Source organism: Pongo pygmaeus, chromosome 1, assembly GCF_028885625.2.
Source record: "Pongo pygmaeus isolate AG05252 chromosome 1, NHGRI_mPonPyg2-v2.0_pri, whole genome shotgun sequence".
In the NCBI taxonomy this organism is placed as follows: Eukaryota; Metazoa; Chordata; class Mammalia; order Primates; family Hominidae; genus Pongo; species Pongo pygmaeus.
In genome coordinates, this window is record NC_072373.2 from 207,721,823 (window position 1) to 207,742,334 (window position 20,512).

At 37.2% G+C, this 20,512-nt stretch overlaps 1 protein-coding gene across 4 annotated transcripts in view; it reads right to left on the reverse strand.

Annotated features, from left to right (window-relative positions):
* KDM1A (lysine demethylase 1A) overlaps positions 1–20,512 on the reverse strand; it is a 63,950-nt gene that overhangs the window by 17,697 nt on the left and 25,741 nt on the right. For all 4 annotated transcript variants that reach the window (XM_054501461.2, XM_063658773.1, XM_063658769.1 and 1 more), the window contains 6 exons: positions 15,464–15,597; positions 12,117–12,195; positions 10,785–10,877; positions 9,900–10,006; positions 8,368–8,449; positions 6,758–6,852 (listed from right to left, as the gene is read on the reverse strand). In XM_054501461.2, the coding sequence (XP_054357436.1) occupies positions 6,758–6,852; positions 8,368–8,449; positions 9,900–10,006; positions 10,785–10,877; positions 12,117–12,195; positions 15,464–15,597 (590 nt within the window). The remainder of the gene's footprint in view (positions 1–6,757; positions 6,853–8,367; positions 8,450–9,899; positions 10,007–10,784; positions 10,878–12,116; positions 12,196–15,463; positions 15,598–20,512) is intronic.

Below are 20,512 nucleotides of genomic sequence, written 5' to 3' on the forward strand. Positions count from 1 at the left end.
TGTCAAGTTTAGTTTTGTATGACAGCAATAAAATCAAGGCTTTAAACACATAGCATGACAGAAGCATTCTGTTAGCTCAGAAGCTGCAACCACCAGAGAAATAAGGAACAGATTGTACAGAGACCAAATGGGAAAGTCAAGGCATAGAAATGGCCAAAAGAAAGGCAGTTTAAAAAAGGCAGGGGAGTGAGGGGGAAGTGTCAGAAAGCAGTGAGGAATAAAGCAAAACTCAAAAGAGGAAAGGAAAAACACAAAACAGTAACAACAACAACAACAACAACAACAAAATCAAACAAACAAAAACCAAACCAAAAGATTGCTGCCACATTTGACTGACACCAGATGACAGGACTGCATCTCTGGTACACCATTCTAACCCGAGGCTCAGTTGTATGAGATTATGTGAGACTGTCAGCCACCAGGCCCCATCCATTTTCCACCTAGTTAAGCAATTACAGGAATGTTGCAAGTGCAGCCAGGGATAGCTTTGAAACCTGGCTTTTTTTTCCCACCAACATTAAAATTTCACTTTGAAATTAAACGAATATTTGGAAAATAATACATAAAATACTTGTCCCTTAGGAAATCAATACTGACTGGGAGAAAACCAAAATGTGTTTTTAATACCTTTAAAACAGAATCATTTCTAAAAACAAGCTAGTTAGAAATATTCTATTTGACATACCCAGACAACAAAAGGAACTAACAAATGACTATCCCAACAACCCCAAACTACCCATACTTTAAGTCATTTATTTCCCCTTGATGACAATCCTTGGATTCTATTAGTTCTACAAATTATTATGGAACAGTAACAACAAAATGGAATTGAAATATTGGCAATCGCTAAACATAGGTCACAATAATTTAAATCTTACCTGACTATTCTAATCTAGATCCTTAACTTGTATCCTGAGAAAGAAACTCAAGGAATGATTACAATGGGTTTTAAGTACCACATTAGAAGGCAGGTGGATTTCTACACTGCAACACAGTGAGAACTTGTAACAGCAAACTAAGAAGCATTTTGGGGGACAGGACCAATAATCTAAGAGCCTTCTATTTAAGAAGCAAACAAAATGGACATCACTTTAAGCAGATTTTGATTGATTTTTTGAAGCCATTTATTTCTCTATGAAAGGCTCCAGGTAAATAGTTCCTTCAAGACTAAGAGAATTTGAAGAGTCTCACTGTTCCAAATAGGTTCAATCCTGATTGTCTTGGTCCTGTAGATTATATGGACTGTCTCTAAATGTGTCCAGGGGAAGGGAAGCCTGTGTGTCTCGTCCATGCAGAATGTGGGAAAGCCAAACAACTTTCTGGACAAGGTCCCTGATCCTGCAAGAAGTAATCTCAAAGGAAGGAGGACAGCTCTCTTTAGTTCTTTCTACCTCTGGTTTCATTCTAATAAGCTCTTTAGGTCTTCAAAAACATTGTACACCTATCTTACTTCCAGTCTTCACAAACTCTACAGCAGCAGAGCAGAATGGAGTTAAATGCAGCAACGTACACTAGGTAATGAAAGTTCTGAGATTTAGCCAGAGAAATCCCCAGCAAGAATCAGAAAAAAGCAGTAATGGCCAAATCTGGCTAGTGGAGGCCACAGTCAATCTCCACCTCCCCATCCCATGCCATCGAGCACTTCTAGAATTATGGTAAAGCAGAAGATTAAGATTAGTTCATTTGGTAAAACCTGGAAGAAGAAATTTACTTCTGAAGAGTCTCTAATTCAGATTCTCCTCAACAGCCAAGGGAAATGAGATACAGCTATTATCCCTATAGGGCGAATAGATCCTTAATCCAAATAAAATTCAATACGATTCTAGGCTGGGAGCAGTGGCTCACATCTATAAATCCCAGCACCTTGGGAGGCTGAAGCAGGAGGATCACTTGAGCCCAGGAGTTTGAGACCAGCCTGAGCAATATAGTGAGACTCCATTTCTACAAAAAATTCTTTTAAATTAGCCAGGTGTAGGGGTGTGTGCCTGTGGTCCCAGCTACTCAGGAGGCTGAGGTGGGAGAATCACTTTAGCCCAGGAGGGCAAGGCAACAGTGAGCCATGTTTGTGCCACTGCACTCCAGCCTGGGCAACACTGCAAGATCTTCCTGTCTCCAAAAACAAAAATAATCAATGTGATTTTATAGAGACTGTTGTCTTCCCCCAACTCCCGCCCCATAAGGAATCTTTCTGACTTCCTTAAAGCAGTGATTAGAGTGTATGGAAAAGGCACACACAACATGTCTAAGTAGTTCCTCTAGCAGTTTTTAGCATATAGTAGAGGTGCCCAGTAAATTCTTGTTAAATGAATAAATGAATATAGTTTGGAAAAGCAAAGTCAGTATTATAGCTATAATTAAGGGGGCAAAAACTATTTGCAACTTCAGGACCATTAAAGGAAGGCATGAGATTTTTACATTTATAAACAAGCATGGATTGGCAGTAATGATTTTAAAGGGCAGAGAAAGACTGTCATAAAGATATTGAAGATGTTTCTTCAAAGGAAGAAAACCAAGAAGGCCAACAGGCCTGTGTCAAAAGCGTACTAATCTAAGCACCACTGTATAAGAACACAAATGAAAACTGGCTAAGTTATGATAGATACCTAATACACCTATAGTTAACGGTGTTTGTAAGAGACCTGACACCCATTACTTTTCACATGCTGTCTGTCATTCTTTCTCTTAACAGCTGAGCCATTCCCAAGAAGCAATCAAGGCTCAGTTTCTCAAAGCAGTTACTGGAGGAACCTCTGGATCTCACCTGGTAACAACACACACACACACACACACTCCAAAAAAAGGAAAAAAAAAAGTAAAGCCCATGAGTTACTAGCTAGTGTACAGGAGATGCAGAAAACATTCAGAGCCATTTCCACTGTCTCCCCCAATTGTGTTTTCAGTCCCCTCAGCAGAGACCAGCAAAATGTTCCCTGAAATATGAATTACCCTATTTCCCAACCTTCTCCATGTCCAATTAAAGCTGTTACTGATGACAGCATAGGTCAGAGTATAACTCCATCACCAATCAACTGAAGGCAGCTGCTATACTAGCTCTGACTGTTTTATAGGCTTAAGGTAGTGGAGATCCCTTCTATTTAGAGGGATATGCTTAGTATCCCTATATTATATCTTTATATTATATCCCTCATATTAATATCTTTACTAAGGAAGACTTTGTTGTAGTCATCCAAAGCCATAAAATAAACGTCCCTTGTCAAAAACAAGCACAGAAACTCAATATACTAGCTACAAATGTAGGAGAGAGAAGAGAGAGGTAAACTTTTTGAGGGATTCTTGTGATTGTGATTAAAACAATGACACAAAATAAAAATCACTTGCCACATGATTTATTTTCCTACAGCAGCAAAATGTCTGAGTATGGAGATATGTCCTTAAGACACTATTACTAGTGATATAACTCTGAGTAACTTTCTGGCTATCTACAGGATGACATCATTAATTTCTATATACTAACAACAGAACCAACAAGTTACTTTTTTTGACTGAAGCTGTCCACAAAGCATGGAGAAACAGAACCCCATTTCATCCAAGTTTACTAAAGAAAAATCAATGACTGAATGAATTTTTACTTTAGGTAGGCCTTGCTGGCTCCTAAAATAACTACAACAAAGCTCTCAGAGAAGGAGACTCAGCTGATGTCGTCACACAGGCGGTTAGAAAGAGGTGCATACACTCACCTCATCCCATCTTCCCTGAAATGTCAGCCAGGTGTAGTCAAACAAGTATGGGAATCTGAACAAGAACACCAGGCAATGGATTCTGGCTCTTCAACTTACTGATTATGATAACCTTAGGCAAACACGTGTGAGCTTTAGTTTCTTCTCCTGCAATAAGAGAATAAAGCTACTGACCTATATCTCTTTAGATTTCTAAAGCCATCAAACGTATTTGTAATTATAAGCATAAATTAGTGGGGCTCTTTGTACTTGTCCTTTAAGCTTGTTCAAAAGCTAGTTTAGGCCAGGCACGGTGGCTCATGCTGGTAATCCTAGCACTTTGGGAGGCTAAGGTGGGTGGATCACTTGAGGTTGGGAGTTCAAGACCAGCCTGGCCAACATGGAGAAACCCCGTCTCTACTAAAAATACAAAAAAATTAGCAGGGCATAGTGGCACATGCCTGTAATCCCAGCTACTCAGAAGGCTGAGGCACGAGAATTACTTGAGCCCGGGAGGCAGAGGTTGCAGTGAGCCAACATTGTGCCACTGCACTCCAGCCTGGTGACAAAGCAAGACTCTGTTTCAAAAAAAAAAGCTAGTTTACTAGTCAACAGTTTTCCATTCTTGCTCTGAGACAGACTACTGGAGACAGCAGTACAGAAACATTAGCATGCCTTATGTTTGATTAACTAAGGCAAGCATAACTCAAAGCTTCAAAGAATCCCTTCCCAAATTTGAGAATGGTTTAAAATCTGCCTTATCACTTGGCTACTGCACCAAATACAAATGTATCAACTTAGAAAAATCCTATACAGATCAGAGTTGAATGACAACTACCAATTTCGTTGGGAAAAATATCCCTGCATTCAAACTGCTAAAAACCACACACAAGGTTAACAACTGTTTACGGTGCTACTCAAAGGGCTGGTCCTGGTAAGATGTGGATAAATCAATGCACCACTTTCTTCACTGAGAGTTTTGCTACCAGGAAAAAAAAAGTCACCATCTGAATTAACAGTGTGGTTAGTGGTGTAATTTCTTTATCTCATTCCACACTGGTAATTGACAGTTAGTTCACAGACTGGCAGCCAGTGCAGGCCCCACCTGAGGACAACAGTGGTACAGAAACAAATGTTTTAAAAAATGTGCTAAAGCTCATCTAATATCAAGAAAGCAATCCATTTCTCTGGATATCTCTGCTAGAAAAAAGTTCTCTCTTTACGTTAGAAAGACTTAATGAACCTGCTCTACATTCAGAAAAGTCTAAAGAAAAAGATGGTGTCTCAATGATCAGTGATTAATCTTTACTGTGGACTCTTATCACTTCTTGAGGACTGTAATAGCCACTCTGGAGATTTGCTTCCCTCCCCTCACCTCAATTCTGTACTTATTGCCTACTTTTAATATTATACTTTTAACACTGACTTAATCATGTCATTTCCCGTTCTCAAACCTCTCAAGTTCCAACCTACAATCAAGCCTAGCAAGTAACATCCACCACAACATGGCCCCACCCTAAACTTTCTATCTTCCTACCCTCACTGGTATAATCCCACCCTCCTTTACAGACTTCTCTACTTAAGACTTAAACCTCCTCTGCCAGCAATGCTTTTCCCTTCCATAAACACATGTTGAAATCCTGATTTGCCATTCACAAATGCTCTCCTTCCCTCCAATCTCTTAGTGTCCTTTCCCTCACACCTTCATACACCTTCTTGTCACCTTGGATCTTCCATAGCAATTTGTTCTTCTATCTAATCCTTGGCTTTCACTTTATGTTACTGGTATTAATATATTTATGGATGATACGTTTGTGATTTGTTTTAAAATACTCCAGACTTCCCCTGGACTCAAAAGTGCAGGAATGGGACAGATAAAACAAGATTGGGAAAACAGAGGTTCACTATAGTACTCTTTCTACTTCTGTCCGTGTTTTTAAATTTCCATAATAAAAAGTTGGGAAAAAAGAATTATTTCTGTGCAAGTACCACTATAGCAGGGACTACCTTATTCATCTCTATATCCTTTACAGATCTTGGTAGAGTAAGAGAAGTTTACTCAATTGTTGAGTTCATCTCTACTTCATCCTTTCTCTCTCATTCTGCTCAGTTTATTCTGCAAGAAGCCTCCTGTTACCCACCCCACCCAAGCCCTGGTGGGAAATTTGGACCATGATGGTGGGGATGGAAACCAAAGCATTCCCTGAGAGTCTGTCCTTCTCTGATATGAACCCCATAAAGCCTTAAGGTAGATAGGAATAAGTGAGGATGTTCCTTGAGACATATCACACAAAATTCACGAGTTGGGATCCTACCACTTTTAGTAACAATAGCTAAACCTACCATATACATAGGAAATCGCCCTTTCCCCCAAATATAAAAATATGTATTTATATCCTGAGAAGTGTGGGCTCTCATCTTGATAAAGGCAGTCAGTAAAATTTTGCTAAATACAAACTTTTGAATTTCACTCACTTGTAAAAAATTAGGACTGACTTATGTAATCTAAGCCTATCTTACAGTCATTAAACTGTGCAACTCCCTATACCATTCATCACTTTCATGCTATCGTCATACTAAGTATAGGAAGCTCCTATGCCTCTGGTCAACAAATACTTTAGCCTATCTAAGCATGTGGGTAAGTACCACCATTTGGCTATTAGCTCATCAAAAATGTTAGCCTATAAACACAGAACTGAAGTCATAAAGAACACATGGAGCTAAAGCACGTGATGGAAGGCACAATACAAAAAAAACGAAGAATCAGGTTTCAATTCCACAAGTCCCTTGAAGTAAGTGGCCACAGCCAAATAAAAAGATTAACTGTCTAGCTAGCCTTCATTAAATTCTAAAGATAAATGTTAAACAGACAGGTAAATGTGTATATATACAATAATCCTTTCCTACATAGCTCAAGAGTTAAGAAACAACCAGAATAACATCACATCATCTCTACCCTCAGTTTATATATATACATCTCTATATGTGTATATATGTATATGCTCATCCATACCATTCTCCTAAAATTGTTTTCAACTGAACCAAAGAAATGTTGAAAGTTCTGTTTGTCCTCGACTTACAGCTTGTCCATTGGCTTCATAAAGTGGGCATTTTTGCTTGATCTTGGCCAGTTCCATATTTACTTGTTTGCTGACCACAGCCATAGGATTCCCTCCTAGAAAAAAACTCAAGCAATTAAATTCAATAGACCTATGAAGACAGAACAAAAACCTCAAAGTAAAAAATATTTTTACTCAAAATAAAAAATGCTCAAAAGCTTACAGTAGTAATTATTTCTCAAAAAAAAGCACTCCAAGTAAAAATATGTAAGAGAAACATGAAGGCAAAAAAATTACCTATAATCCCACTAATTAACATTACAGATTCTTCTAGATTTTAAGTGTATAAAATTACAGACACACACAAAAAAGGATCATAATACATACTGTTTTATAATATCTTTTCAACCTAGCAATATATTGTGGACATCGTTTTACGCTAATATGGAGCTACATGATTTTTAGTGGCTGTATATTTCTCATCGTATAATATTCTAATCTGTGGTTTCTAATGTTCTGCTATGAAAAACAATGCCAGGGATGGGCAAGCTGGCTAATGTCCACAACCTCAACCTTCTGGAAGGCTAAGGCAGAAGGATCTCTTGAGGCCAGGAGTTCGACACCAGCCTGGGCAACAGAGCAAGACCCTGTTTCTATTAAAAACAAACAAGGCCGGGCATTGTGGCTCATAAAGCTACTAACCTATCTCTTTAGATTTCTAAAGCCATGAAACGTATTTGTAATTATAAGCATACATTAGTGGGGTTCTTTGTACTTGTCCTATAAGCTTGTTCAAAAGCTAGTTTAAGCCACACATGGTGGCTCATGCTGGTAATCCCAGCACTTTGGGAGGCCGAGGCAGGTGGATCACCTGAGGTCAGGAGTTTGAGACCAGTGCTGTAATCCCAGCACATTGGGAGGATCGCTTGAGCCCAGGAATTCAGATCAGCCTGGCAATATAGTGAGACCTCATCTCTACAAATAATTAAAAATTAACCAAGCAGGGTGGCACATGCCTGTACTCCAAGCTATTAGGGAGGCTGAGGTGAGAGGATCCCTTGAGCATGGAAGGCAAAGGTTGCAGTGAGCTGAGATCATGCCACTGCAATCCAGCCTGGGCAAAAGAGCGAGACCGTGTCTCAAAACAAACAAAAACAATGCCACATTAATCATGAGATCAGCAGATCAAGACCATCCTGACCAACATGATGAAACCTCACCTCTACTAAAATACAAAAAAATTAGCTGGGCGTGGTGGTGTGTGCCTGTAGTCTTAGCTACTTGGGAGGCTGAGGGAGGAGACTGCAGTGAGTGGAGATCACGCCACTGCACTCCAGCCTGGGCGACAGAGCGAGACGCTGTCTCACAAAAAAAAAAAAAAAAAAAAAAAAAAAGCTTCAAACACAACATTATCTACTTATCTTCATAGGATAATTTCCTAGAACTAGAAAAAGGTACTCTAGGTCAAAAGATATGTACAGTTTACATTTTCCACATACTGCTATACCTCTCACTAACAGAAGATGACTATTCTAAACCAATACACTTTAAAATTGCATCTCTGGCTTTAAATTTCTTTTATTTTATGAGTCTCAGACCATGTACTATAGCACAAACCAATAGCTACTTACCAAGACCTGTTACCACCATGGCTCCAAGATCAGCTACATAGTTTCCTTTGCGAAATGTGGCAACTCGTCCACCCACACGATCCTGTTTTGGAAATTAAGTAGCCAAAATCATCAATTCTGTTTTAACCACAAACCTGGCATAGTACCATACCATGGCTCTGTCTTCTATAATTTAAAAATAAAGATATACAGTTTACATGGAATGCAATCAACAGTGCTATGGGCACAAAGAACAAATGAAGTTTAACTTGAGGACTATTTGAAGGAGAAGCAGGCAACAAATGACATATAATCAAATGTCATATAACTAAATGACACAGAATTAAATGATGTGATATAAAACAGTCTGACAGTTGGAAGATATATTTAGTCACAGGTACCACTCTATCCAGCTGTCTATAATACCTTTTAATGTACAGGATGAATGAGGGCCACCCACATAAAAAATATTTGTTCACAAATCCCAACACTATTTAAACACCAACTTTCTACCACCGTAATCTGACTCTTACACCCTGATCCCCAAAGTTAGCTGGGAAAAATCTGATGGATAATTTTTCTGACATAATGGTTCTCCAGTGCAGCCCTATACCCAGAGGCAGAGAGTCCATACTGAACACAGCCTGTTCACAATACCTTTATTCCTAAATAGGCCCAGGTTTATCACTGCTGACCAGGGATTTTCAAGTATGGCTGAGTTGTAGCGATAATTTAATCATTATAAATAATGTAAGAGTACTCTGGAACTCCAAACAAACAAACAAAAATGCAAACAAAACAAAAACCTACACACTAGATTATAAACTCCTCATGGGTAGGAATCAAAATGGTCCTATTATTCCTTATCGTATTTTTTAATACAAAATGTACAAAGTGCACAAAGATGTTTTCTAAATATATAAAATTTTTAATAATAGTATATCAGGAAAATATTTAATTTCAATTTCCCCATACTCTTTTAAAAAATTAGCAGTTTAAAGCCATTAGATCATTAGATTTCAAAAATTATTCATGAAAATAGCCTGAATAGTAGCATCCTAATATGATGCTCTTCTTCCTACTGTGTGCCATTATCTCTTATTGCTCCTCCTGTTTCCATTTCTCTCTCTAGGACTAACAGGAAAAAAAACCAGTATCTTGGCTTCTAAAAGATGGTTCCTGCCTGAGAAGCAGCTTTTTTTCTTTATCAAAAATAGGGAATTCACTCTGTTCCACCACCAAACATAACTGCCTCCTAACAAAGGATATGTCCATGAACGCCCCAAATTTGAGAGCTAACTACAAGAAATAATGATCTGAAAATATCAGTCAGGAAAAGAAATACTCTAAAACCCTCCTCACAGAGTACTTTTCAAAGCATTCATTAAAAAAAAGCTTTTTAAAAATATAAATAACACTATCCAAAATACTCTGAGTATTATACAAATCAATTTGGCTTAGTTCAAGTTGTATAATTCCTTAATTTGCAACAGATAATTTGCTTACCATATTTCCAATAGGTCAAGCCTCTAAACTCAAAATGAAATTCTTACCCTGGCTTCCAAAAGTGTGACATCCATTCCAAAACTTTGTAACTGTCGAGCTGCTGCCAAGCCTGAGACCCCAGAGCCTATAATAATTACCTTTCCTGTCTTTTTAGCTAAAAGCAAAAAATGAAAAAAAAATTTTTGTTGTAGGTATAAAAGTTTGTACTTACAGTCTTATTTCATGAAAACCTCTAGGTTCTTAACATATTATAATATCTTACAAAGTAAAAAATTCAGAGAGTTATTTTCAAAATATGGAAACTACCTGAAAACAAATTACCAAATATCTGAAACTTACGAATTCAAATTCAGTGTCGAACATTTATAAATCAAATCCACTATCTTAAGATTTATTTTCTCATTACCTCAGGCATGTGTTTCAGTATCTGTAATTCTTAGTTAATTTTTAAATAATCTGCTTCATTTACTTCATAATTACATTAGGACACATTCTGCATATAAGCTATTTCCCTTAACCTCTACCCTTGTAGTCTTAAGTTAGTACCTCCTTTTGAAAAAATGATTAAAGCATTAAAAAAGCAACTATTGACAACATAAAGAATGGGTCAATGAGAGAAAAACCTCAAAATGAACTCCTCTCATTTTTAACAAATTGTACTGTTTTATTCTTTTTTTTAAATTGGAAATCCAGTATCTTTTACTAAGTAGCTATCAAACTAGAAATTAAGGGAAATGCACATTAAGAGACTTTATTTTTTATTATTTATTTATTATATTTAACTTGACTTATAAGAAGATAAACTTGGAAATATTTTTAAATATAGTCTTATGAATCAAAATAAAATCCTAACGTCATCATAGATATAAAATACAGTCCTAAAATCATAACTTAAAAATGTAAAATTTATCAGCCAGGTAGGAGGTCCTTACTTGGTAGGGGTTTTATCCTCTTATAGATGCCGAAGTTGATAAGACCATGACGCTCTAAATAACTGTGAACTCGGTGGACAAGCACAGTATCACCTACAGAATAAGTGGATTAAAAACATGGTTTTATTTTCAGCAGTTTAAACAATATTCTTCTAACTCTTCCATTTCTCCATCATTAAGTCCTTAAAAACATCTTTTCCATTAAGCTTCAGGTCATGTGACCCCTTTAAAAAAGTAATTCTAAGGCTGGGCGCGGTGGCTCATGCACATAATCTCAGTGGCTTTGGGTGACTGAAGTGATGGGATCACTTGAGGCCAGGAGTTCAAGACCAGCCTGGGCAACACGGCAAGACCCCGTCTCTACAAAAAACAAAAAAATTAGCCATGTATGATGGTGCATGCCCATAGTCCTAGTTACTCGGGGGGCTGAGGAAAGAGGATCACCTGAGCCCAGGAGTTCCTAGCTACAGGCAGCTATGACTGTACCTGTACACTCTAGCCCAGGCTGGATCAGATCTCAATAAATAAATAAATCACTGTAGAGACCCCATCTCTACAAAAAACAAAAAATTAGCCATGCATGATGGTGCCTGGCAGATCAAGGCTACAGTGAGCTGTGAATGCACCACTGCACTCCAGCCTGGGCAACAGAGGGAGACACTGTCAATCACTCACTCACTCAATCAATGTGATTCTTAGAACTATTAGTTTGTGAAGTAGGCCAAAATGTATAACACATAATTTGGAATTGTAGTGATTTAATTTTTAATTTTTTTGAGAGATAGGGATCTCACTATGTTGCCCAGGCTGAAATCAAACTCCTGGACTCAAGAAATCCTCCCACCTTAGCCTCCTGAATAGCTGGGACTATAGGTGCACATCACTGTGTCTGTCTAATTTAAAATTTTTAAGAATTTCATTCCACCACAAATGGAATGAGAATAAAACCAAACCTTCACAAAGTAGTTATAACACTCATTTACTTTGGCAAAAACATCACAAGACATTGTTGGTGCCAAGTGGGAAATAAGAAAACCAGATAGTGAGCCATGAAGTGCCAAAGTATTCCATGGATCAAAGCTGGACAACAGGTCTAGGAAGAGTATTTAGCAATCTCTTGAACTCATCTGTTAACACAATTTAAAGACCAGAAGATGAATAAAAACATAGAAAACAGGTTTTCTATAAGACTTATTTTTGCACAGCACAAGGTGAAATAACATGGAAATATGAATGAAAAAATTAATTATCAAGGAACCATGAGGCTCCTAGAAGAATATATCAATTTTCACAATCCAGTACAAAATTAGTCCTATTGAACACACTACTTACTGTTATAAGGTGCTTCTAATTGTTGGAGAGTAGCCTCAAATGTCAGCTGAATCTTTGGATTATCCAACCACAACTGTAGCTGCATTTAAATGACATAAATTGTATTACATACAAATAGACATATGTCATTTGACCATCTTTAAAATCATCTTTTAGCTGGCTGCTGTGGCTCACACCTATAATCCCAGCAGTTTGGGAGGCTGAGGCGGAAAGATCACTTGAACCCAGGAGTTTGAGACCAGCTTAGGCAATATAGTGAGACCCCACCTCAACTAAAAATATAAAAACTGGCTGGGTATGGCGGCACATGCCTGTAGTCCCAGCTACTTAGGAGGCTAAGGCAGAAGGACTGCTTGAGCCCAGGACATCGAGGCTGCAGTGAGCCATGATCGTACCACTGTACTACAGCCTGGGCAACAGAGCAAGAGCTTGTCTCAAAAAATAAAAATAAAAATAAATAAAATCATCCTTTTAACTTTAAGGCCCCAAACATGGGCTTTCCTTTAATTAAAACAGTGACATTATACTCCTGACAAAGAAACTGATGAACACAAAACCATATCAAATAAGTAAATTACTGAAGAAGCTGGGGTTATTTAGCCTAAAAGAGGAAACCACCTAGTAACTTGCCAAGTCCATAGAGCTAGCAGGGAGCAACTAGCATTCAAACCTGGGTTATATGACTCCAGAGATACTAAGTGGATAAAATCCACAAAAATCTAATGATCAACTAGATACGTCGAGGTTGGGGAGAAAGGTGTCAAGGACAACGTCTCCATTTTGGTACAACTAAGCGAGTTGGTATGCCAGACACTGAGTGGAATCACTGAAAGAAATAAGATAATGAGTTTAGCTCCAAGATAACAAGAAGAGCTATAAAACAGATGGATATAGAGTCTGGAGCTCAGAAGAGAGAGAAGGTCTGGAGTCATCTGCTTATGGGTAATAACTGAAGTCAAATGCATTGAAAAGGGATCCTAGAGGAAAAAATAGGGCAAGAGGAGAAGGAACTCCCAAATAGTCCACATAATGGCCAATTGTTAAGGATCATCTTACAAAGAAATCAGAGAAGACACCCAGGGAGACAGGAGAAAAACCAGATACTGAGTTATCAAATCCAAGGAAGTACTGTGTTTCAGAAGAAAGGAGCAGTCAATTATTTCAAATGCTGATGAAAAAACAGATGAGACATAAAAAAAATTATGGTACAATCAATGGGCTCTAAAATGAATTCTCTTCAAAGTGAGTATATACTTGCAAAATGCAAAACAAACTAAACAATACTATATTTAAGTCTTAGCTAAAAATCAATAAAGACTGCTCCATAAGACAACTTTCAACCAAGAAGAAGTTAATTTGGCTATATGTAAATAAACCAAATTACTAAGGGATTATGACCAAATCCACACAGATACTCTATTCTGTGGCCACTGTAAGGTAAATGGATTTCCTCAAGTACACACTGGGCCCAAGTTCCTCACTCCCAACACAAGTCTTCCTCCTCCTCCTCCTATAAAATTACACTTAGGTCACAGTCTAGTGCAATAATCCTAAAGTTGCAGTTTTTAAGTATTATAGTTTAAGACTAGAGAACTGATAAAATTCTTGCAGTAGAGGTTGATTTACATTCTGTTTCACAGCCAGAGACCACAAATCTAACATCGGGAAGCCCTTCCCCAAATCTAGACTTTTGGTGAATCAGAGAAGACAGAGATCCCTGTAAATCCATCGCTCAAATCTAAGTAAAAAGTGAAAACTCTCTTCAGATCAAACAAACAAACAAACAAACAAAAAAATGACAATCTTGTCTAAAAAAAAATCCACTTAGAGCAAATGTTGATATGCTATACACAGAAACTGATTCAATTATAAGACAAATCAGCCTTAGACTACACATTAAGAATTTTCTGTTCACTTTTTAAAAAGCTCACCGTCTTTTCTTCACTGTTCTTTTCTGTTTTACAAAAACCCAGGATAACCTATCAATTGCTTTAACAATCAAAATTAAGCAGTGGTTTTGCAATCTAATAGCCAAAACAAAGAAGCTGGTGGTGGCTAAAAAGCAGACATATCAATGACATCTCTGAGCTATATTCATATTCAAGTTAGCTGAATCACGAGGTAAATTTCTTCTGCGTTGTATCACCCTAGAGTAACATGAATATGTTCTGAATAGCAACTTTCCCTCATCTACTCACTCTATGGCTAAATAAGAATTCCTGATGAATAAAAGATATGAAAGAAAAATTTACAGAAGAAATACAAATGACTAATGTGAAAAGCAGTCAGTCTCAGTAATCCAAGAAATGAAAAAGAACTGAGATGGTTTTGGCCAATTATAAGAGCATAGATTATCACTGTTTTAATAAAAATGGGCAGGGCAATGGGGGTGGGGAGGGGTTGACTGGTTCAGCCTTTCTGTGAAGCAATCTGGCAATATGTCCAAAACGTTTAAAAGTGTTCATAACTCTTTGACAAGGTAGTTTTCCTTCTAGAATCCTATCATAAGGAAATAATAGGTAGAGTCAAGAACGCATAAGACTGTCCAGAGTTAATTATAATAAAGCAAAATTGGCAACAAATGCCCAGCAGTCAAATTATAACCCAACTGTCAGACAAAATATTATGCAGACACTGAAGTTAAATCATTCAGCCAGAGAAAGAGGTTGAATAAGATGAGCAGAACAGGCTAAAGATTTCTCTTATCTTGAGAGGGAAGGACAAAGTGATTATTATTATTTTTTTTTAATGCTTAAATAAAGGGTTTTTTTTTTTTTTTTTTTGAGACGAACTCTACTCTGTTGCCCAGGCTGGATGGAGTGCAGTGGCATGATCTCGGCTCACTGCAACCTCCACCTCCTGGGTTCAAGCGATTCTCCAGCCTCAACCTCCCGAGTAGCTGGGACTACATGTGCCCGCCACCATGCCCAGATAATTTTTGTATTTTTAGTAGAGACAGGGTTTCGCCATGTTGGCCAGGGTGGTCTCGAACCCTTGACCTCAGGTGATCCGCCTGCCTCGGCCTCTCTAAGTGCTGGGATTACAGGTGTGAGCCACCACGCCCGGCCTAAATAAATATTCTTAATGTGTATTTATGAGGCTGTGAAGTATAAAAGGGATCCAAAAGAATGTATCCAAGAAGGATCTCAATTTTATGAAAACAAAAATTATATATACATTTTTTAAATACCCAAATGAAAAATAACTATTAACAAAGGTTATCTCTGGGTAATAGTATTATAGATAATTTTAGAATTCTTTCTTCTCTTTTTATTTTTCCCATATTCTCTATCAAAGCCATATGTACTTTTTATAATCCAGGTGAAAAAGCTGAAATGGAAACTTACTGTGCGGTTTCTAATGAACAGAAAAACCTTCTGGGTCTGTTGTGGTCCACTGATAATATCTGGAAAACAGGCTGCTTCTTGAGAAGTCATCCGGTCATGAGGAAGTCGGCTCTGGAAAGCTGCGCCCTCCACACCTAACGAAGAAAGCAAAGGACACCTAGGAAAAGTGCAAGTGAATACAAAACGGGTAATGATGATGCTCAAATTCCTTTGCCTCACTCACAGACTGATCTTTTTAAAAAATTTTCAATTGTCTCAAAAGCTGAAACTTCCTTAGATATTAGCCACTTGTTTGAGCTTAACATTCCAAAGTTTATACTTTACTGAGTGAAACAACTACCTTATAAGACAAAGCATTTAAAAGTTTCTTTGTCCATAAAATAACTTGATCATATTAGATGATCTAATTAAAATTAGCACTACTGACAGGTGTACAATAAAATTTAAAACTAAAGAACCAGAATAAAGGAAAATGCACTAACAGAAAAGCAAAAGAAGCTGTGGAGCGAAAAACACAATCACATGCCTTCTTTTAGGATTACAGCATGAAACAGAAAGATGACTTTAATAATCAGCAGCAGAAAATCACAATCCCATCAACAGTATCATCCATTAGTAATCATAATTCAACGCTGGCAAGCAGTGAGAGAAATTAAGCAGACAACAAGACAGAAGAATGCAAAGAATTTACCTTTTCTGGCAGAAACATTAGAAATGCTTTACTATATACTACAAATATTACTATGTATAATCTATAATACATATACATATAGTGTATACATACACTACATACTGCAAGTAAAATATGTTATTTTCTTTTCTTTTTTTTTTTTGAGATGAAGTTTCGCTCTTATTGCCCAGGCTGGAGAGTAGTGGTGCGATCTCGGCTCACTGCAACCTCCGCCTCCTGGGTTCAAGCGATTCTCCTGCCTCAGCCTCCCGAGTAGCTGAGATTACAGGCACCCGCCCCCATGCCCGGCTAATTTTTTGTATTTTTAGTAGAGACGGGGTTTCACCATGTTGGCCAGGCTTGTCTCGAACTCCTGACCTCAGGTGATCCACCTGCCTCAACCTCCCAAAAAATATGTTATTTTCAAACTCTTAATTAATTGGGTATTGTGTAATAGTTTTATAAATTGGTGGATAAGTACACCTTTATAAGGTGATCTTAAAAACACAAGCACAATAAATGCAAATGTTTTCTAAGATCACCTTATAGATGTACTTATCCACCAGCTTATAAAACTATCAAGATTCAATTTAAAGAGTTTCAAAATTCCATACCATTTAAGTAATTACATATAAGTAACAAAATAGGCACCAGATATCCATATATAATTTGTTTTTTTTTGTTGTTGTTTTTTTTTGTTTGTTTGTTTTTTTGAGAGGGAGTCTCACTCTGTCGCCCAGGCTGGAGTGCAGTGGCGCAATCTCGGCTCACTGCAACCTCTGCCTCCTGGGTTCAGGCGATTCTCCTGCCTCAGCCTCCAAAGTAGCTGGGACTACAGGCATGCACCACCATGCCTGGCTAATGTTTTTTGTATTCTTTGTAGAGACAGGGTTTCCCCACGTTGGCTAGGCTAGTCTGGAACTCCTGGCCTCAAGTGATCCACCCACCTCAGCCTCCCAAAGTGCTGGGATTACAGGAGTGAGCCACCATGCTCAGCCCATATATAATCATTTTAAAGCAAATAAAACAAGAAGTTGGAAGCACTGATAATGGAAGCAAAACTAATGCTAAGGTATTAGTAAGATCAGGAGAATTAAAAAAACAAGGCAGGTAAAGATGTAACTTAGAAAATTATAGCTAAGCTATTAAGTAGTCTGTTTCCACAAAGACATTCAAATGGCAAACACTACCTAGAAAAAAATCATGTTTAACAAGTGGTCAAGCAAAAATGCCTAATGCTAATCATGGGCCACACATTAAGAAATACTATTCTGAGAGACAAGGAGAAAAAGCTATCCATCTACTGTAGATAATGAGGGCATAAACATTGTGTCTCACGTTACTAAATCAAATCAACAATCCTTACATTTAACTAATCCATACCTAAAATTAAAGACTGTCAGGACAATTTATTCCTTGGGCAAAAAAAAAAAAAAAAAAAAAAAAGTAAAAGCCATATTGTAGGTGGAGCATGAAATTACAGCAAGAAAAGAAGAAATGCTTACTACTGTGGATACAGTTTATTTCAGTAATGTGAAATTTTCTAAACTATATGGCTTTGATGTCCCCAGCCCCCATTCTCAAATCAAAATAAATAAAAACTGAAAACAAAACAAAAAACCAAGACTAAAAATATCTCACATTATAAAGAACTTATCTACACATTAATCCTGAGTATTTGAACCAAGTATCTCTAAATAGGTCACTTCTTGGTATAATTCATAAGTATATACTATTAACATGAAAATCAATGATCTCTATTAAATTCCACTTCTCCCTGCCAAAAATTGTAGTTTTCTTTCTTAGCTACATTATCTCCTATACATTTAATTAGTCATTGAACATCCTACTGCAAAACACTACTTTTCAATGACAGAAAAATCATGTAGGATAAAATAACAAATTTTATAGTACATTTGGCTTCTCACTACAGATTTTTTTTTTTTTTTGGCGGGGGAAAGGACAGGGTCTCCCTCTGTTGTCCAGGTTCCTGGAGTGCAGGGGCGCAATCTCACACTGCAACCTTCACCTCCTGAGCTCAAGTAGCTGGGCTGCCTCAGTCTCTCAAGTAGCTGGGACTATAGGTACAAGCCACTATGTCTAATTTTTTTATATTTTGTGGAGATGGGGTTTCACCATGTTGCCCAGGCTGGTCTCAAACTCTTGAGCTCAAGCGATACACCATCTTGGCCTCCCAAAGTGCTAGGATTACAGGAATGAGCCAATGCGCCTGGCCTCAGATGTTCTTATCAAAAATCACTCTAATGTAGTTGGCTAATTTGGGGAATTTTTGAGAATATGTAATGATTAAGAAATGTTATTTATATGTCATCCAGCAGTTTCAAAGTATTTTTAAATCAAACATCAGAAGTTTAAACAAAGGCATTTAAGAAACTAAATGTGGTGACATTAATATATGCTTGGAATAATATTCTTCTCCATCTCTATCTTCTAAACAGCATCTAAGAAAACTGGCTATTCTCAATACTCTGATATCATTTTTAAAAATGAAAAATGGTCTCTAAAAACTCTCAATAATTATTTCCTTCCCTTTGGTGTTTAGGGATACTTATTTTAAGGAATGAAAACCATTATCAAAACCAGGGTGAAAAGCCTGCAAGATAAAAAACTAACCTTTTCTTAAAGAAAAAAAAATGTGGTTAATTTGTAACCTAAACTGTTGAGAAGCTAAATCAAAACATCCTTCTTATAGGACAGTACCAAAATGAAGTAATAGACACCATTTTGGATAATCTAACTCATGAGTACCTATCTCTTCCAGAGGAAAAATCTTTTAGAATACAAATGATTTTAATAACATCCTAAAAGTACCAACAGTACACATAATTCAGAAGTAATTTACACTTGGCTCTGATAGTTTTGTACTTTGGTGTTTGTGTTTTCCATTAAGTAATGGAATCTGGTATGCTGAAAATTTAGAATGTTTCCAAAACGTTGTCTTTGAAACATTCAAAAATTATTAAAAAGCTCCAAGGTTGCCTAAATACCAGTCTTACCTTCTGTTCAGTTCCTTCCTGCTCACCACCTTTATACAGGAAATTCCAGCATCACCTTTCAGAATGCAGTCACTCTAAAGCAGAACTGCCCTTTCTAATGGTCTGACTGGCTTATACTTTCTCTGAATACATAGTAAATGTAGTTAAATATTTGAAGGAATAATTTAGACCTTTTGAAGTAGGTTAATTAGAAGGAGAAAAAGCAGGAGAGGCAGGTGAGATGACAGGTCCTCTATTCCATTAAATCATTTCCTCTTGATTCGTGTAAGATATAGGTAGCATCTTGACTGCAGTAAGGTAATAGAGATATAAAAATTAACAAAGAAAAGAAGGCCTCCATGAGAGTTACTTGCCTTTGATTTTTTATATCAAGTAGATAACTATAACTAGATTTCTAGTGTGAAAACAAAAGCCTGATGTGATCTACATATTAAAGACTTTACTTAAAATGAGAAAACTAGAGATGTATCATATCAAGTCCTAGAATAGTTTTAAAATAAAAGGAATAAGGAATAGGGGGAGGAGAGAGCAAACGAAAAGAGAATTATACAACCTCCTATACTTCAGATTTTTTAATTTCTAGGGTAAACACTATTTTAAAGGATTCTAAGGGTGTAAGGAATAGTCTTTACACTAAGCAAGATCCCTGGGTTCTCCTTCTCCAGAACTGCTGGTGTACTGCTGGTCAATCTCTTTAACTTCTTTGGGTTTCAGATCCTAATCCATAAAATAAGGGAGATAAAATACTGTTTGAAGGCAGGAAGTTAGACAAGATAACCTCAAGTTCTCTTCTAGCTCTAAGATTCAGGATGTGTACACCAACTTGAGGTGTGTTTTAAGAAGTCAAGATATGATCCTGGCACCAAGATACCCATGAGGGTCATCTGGCTTCATTAAGAGAAGAATGTTGATCTCTTACAAGCACATTTCTAACCCTGATTGATCATTTCACAAATGCATGCTTCTGAACATGACAAAGATCGGAAGAGAGATCTTGAAGGGTTTAGAACAGTCACCATCATCCCTGGAAACACTTAAAATTCATGTTCTACTAACAGTAATCAGCAGCACCACTGTTTTATATGAAAGTCTGTTCTCACTTTCAGCAATATGTGATATTGTTTACTTACGCAAAAGAGCAAATAGTCACACACACGCACAAAAAAAAACAGAAACAAAAAACAAGAAAACTCAACTTCTTTCTTCAAGATTAAAACTCTAAAGGCCATCCCTGATCTTCAACAGTTCCATGGAAGATCTAATTGTGCGTCATTTGATGAAAAGCATTCTTCAAGGTTTATATGCCACAGATCTAGACGCTGAACAGGGTTTAATTCTGCTAAGATAACCATGTACTGATTA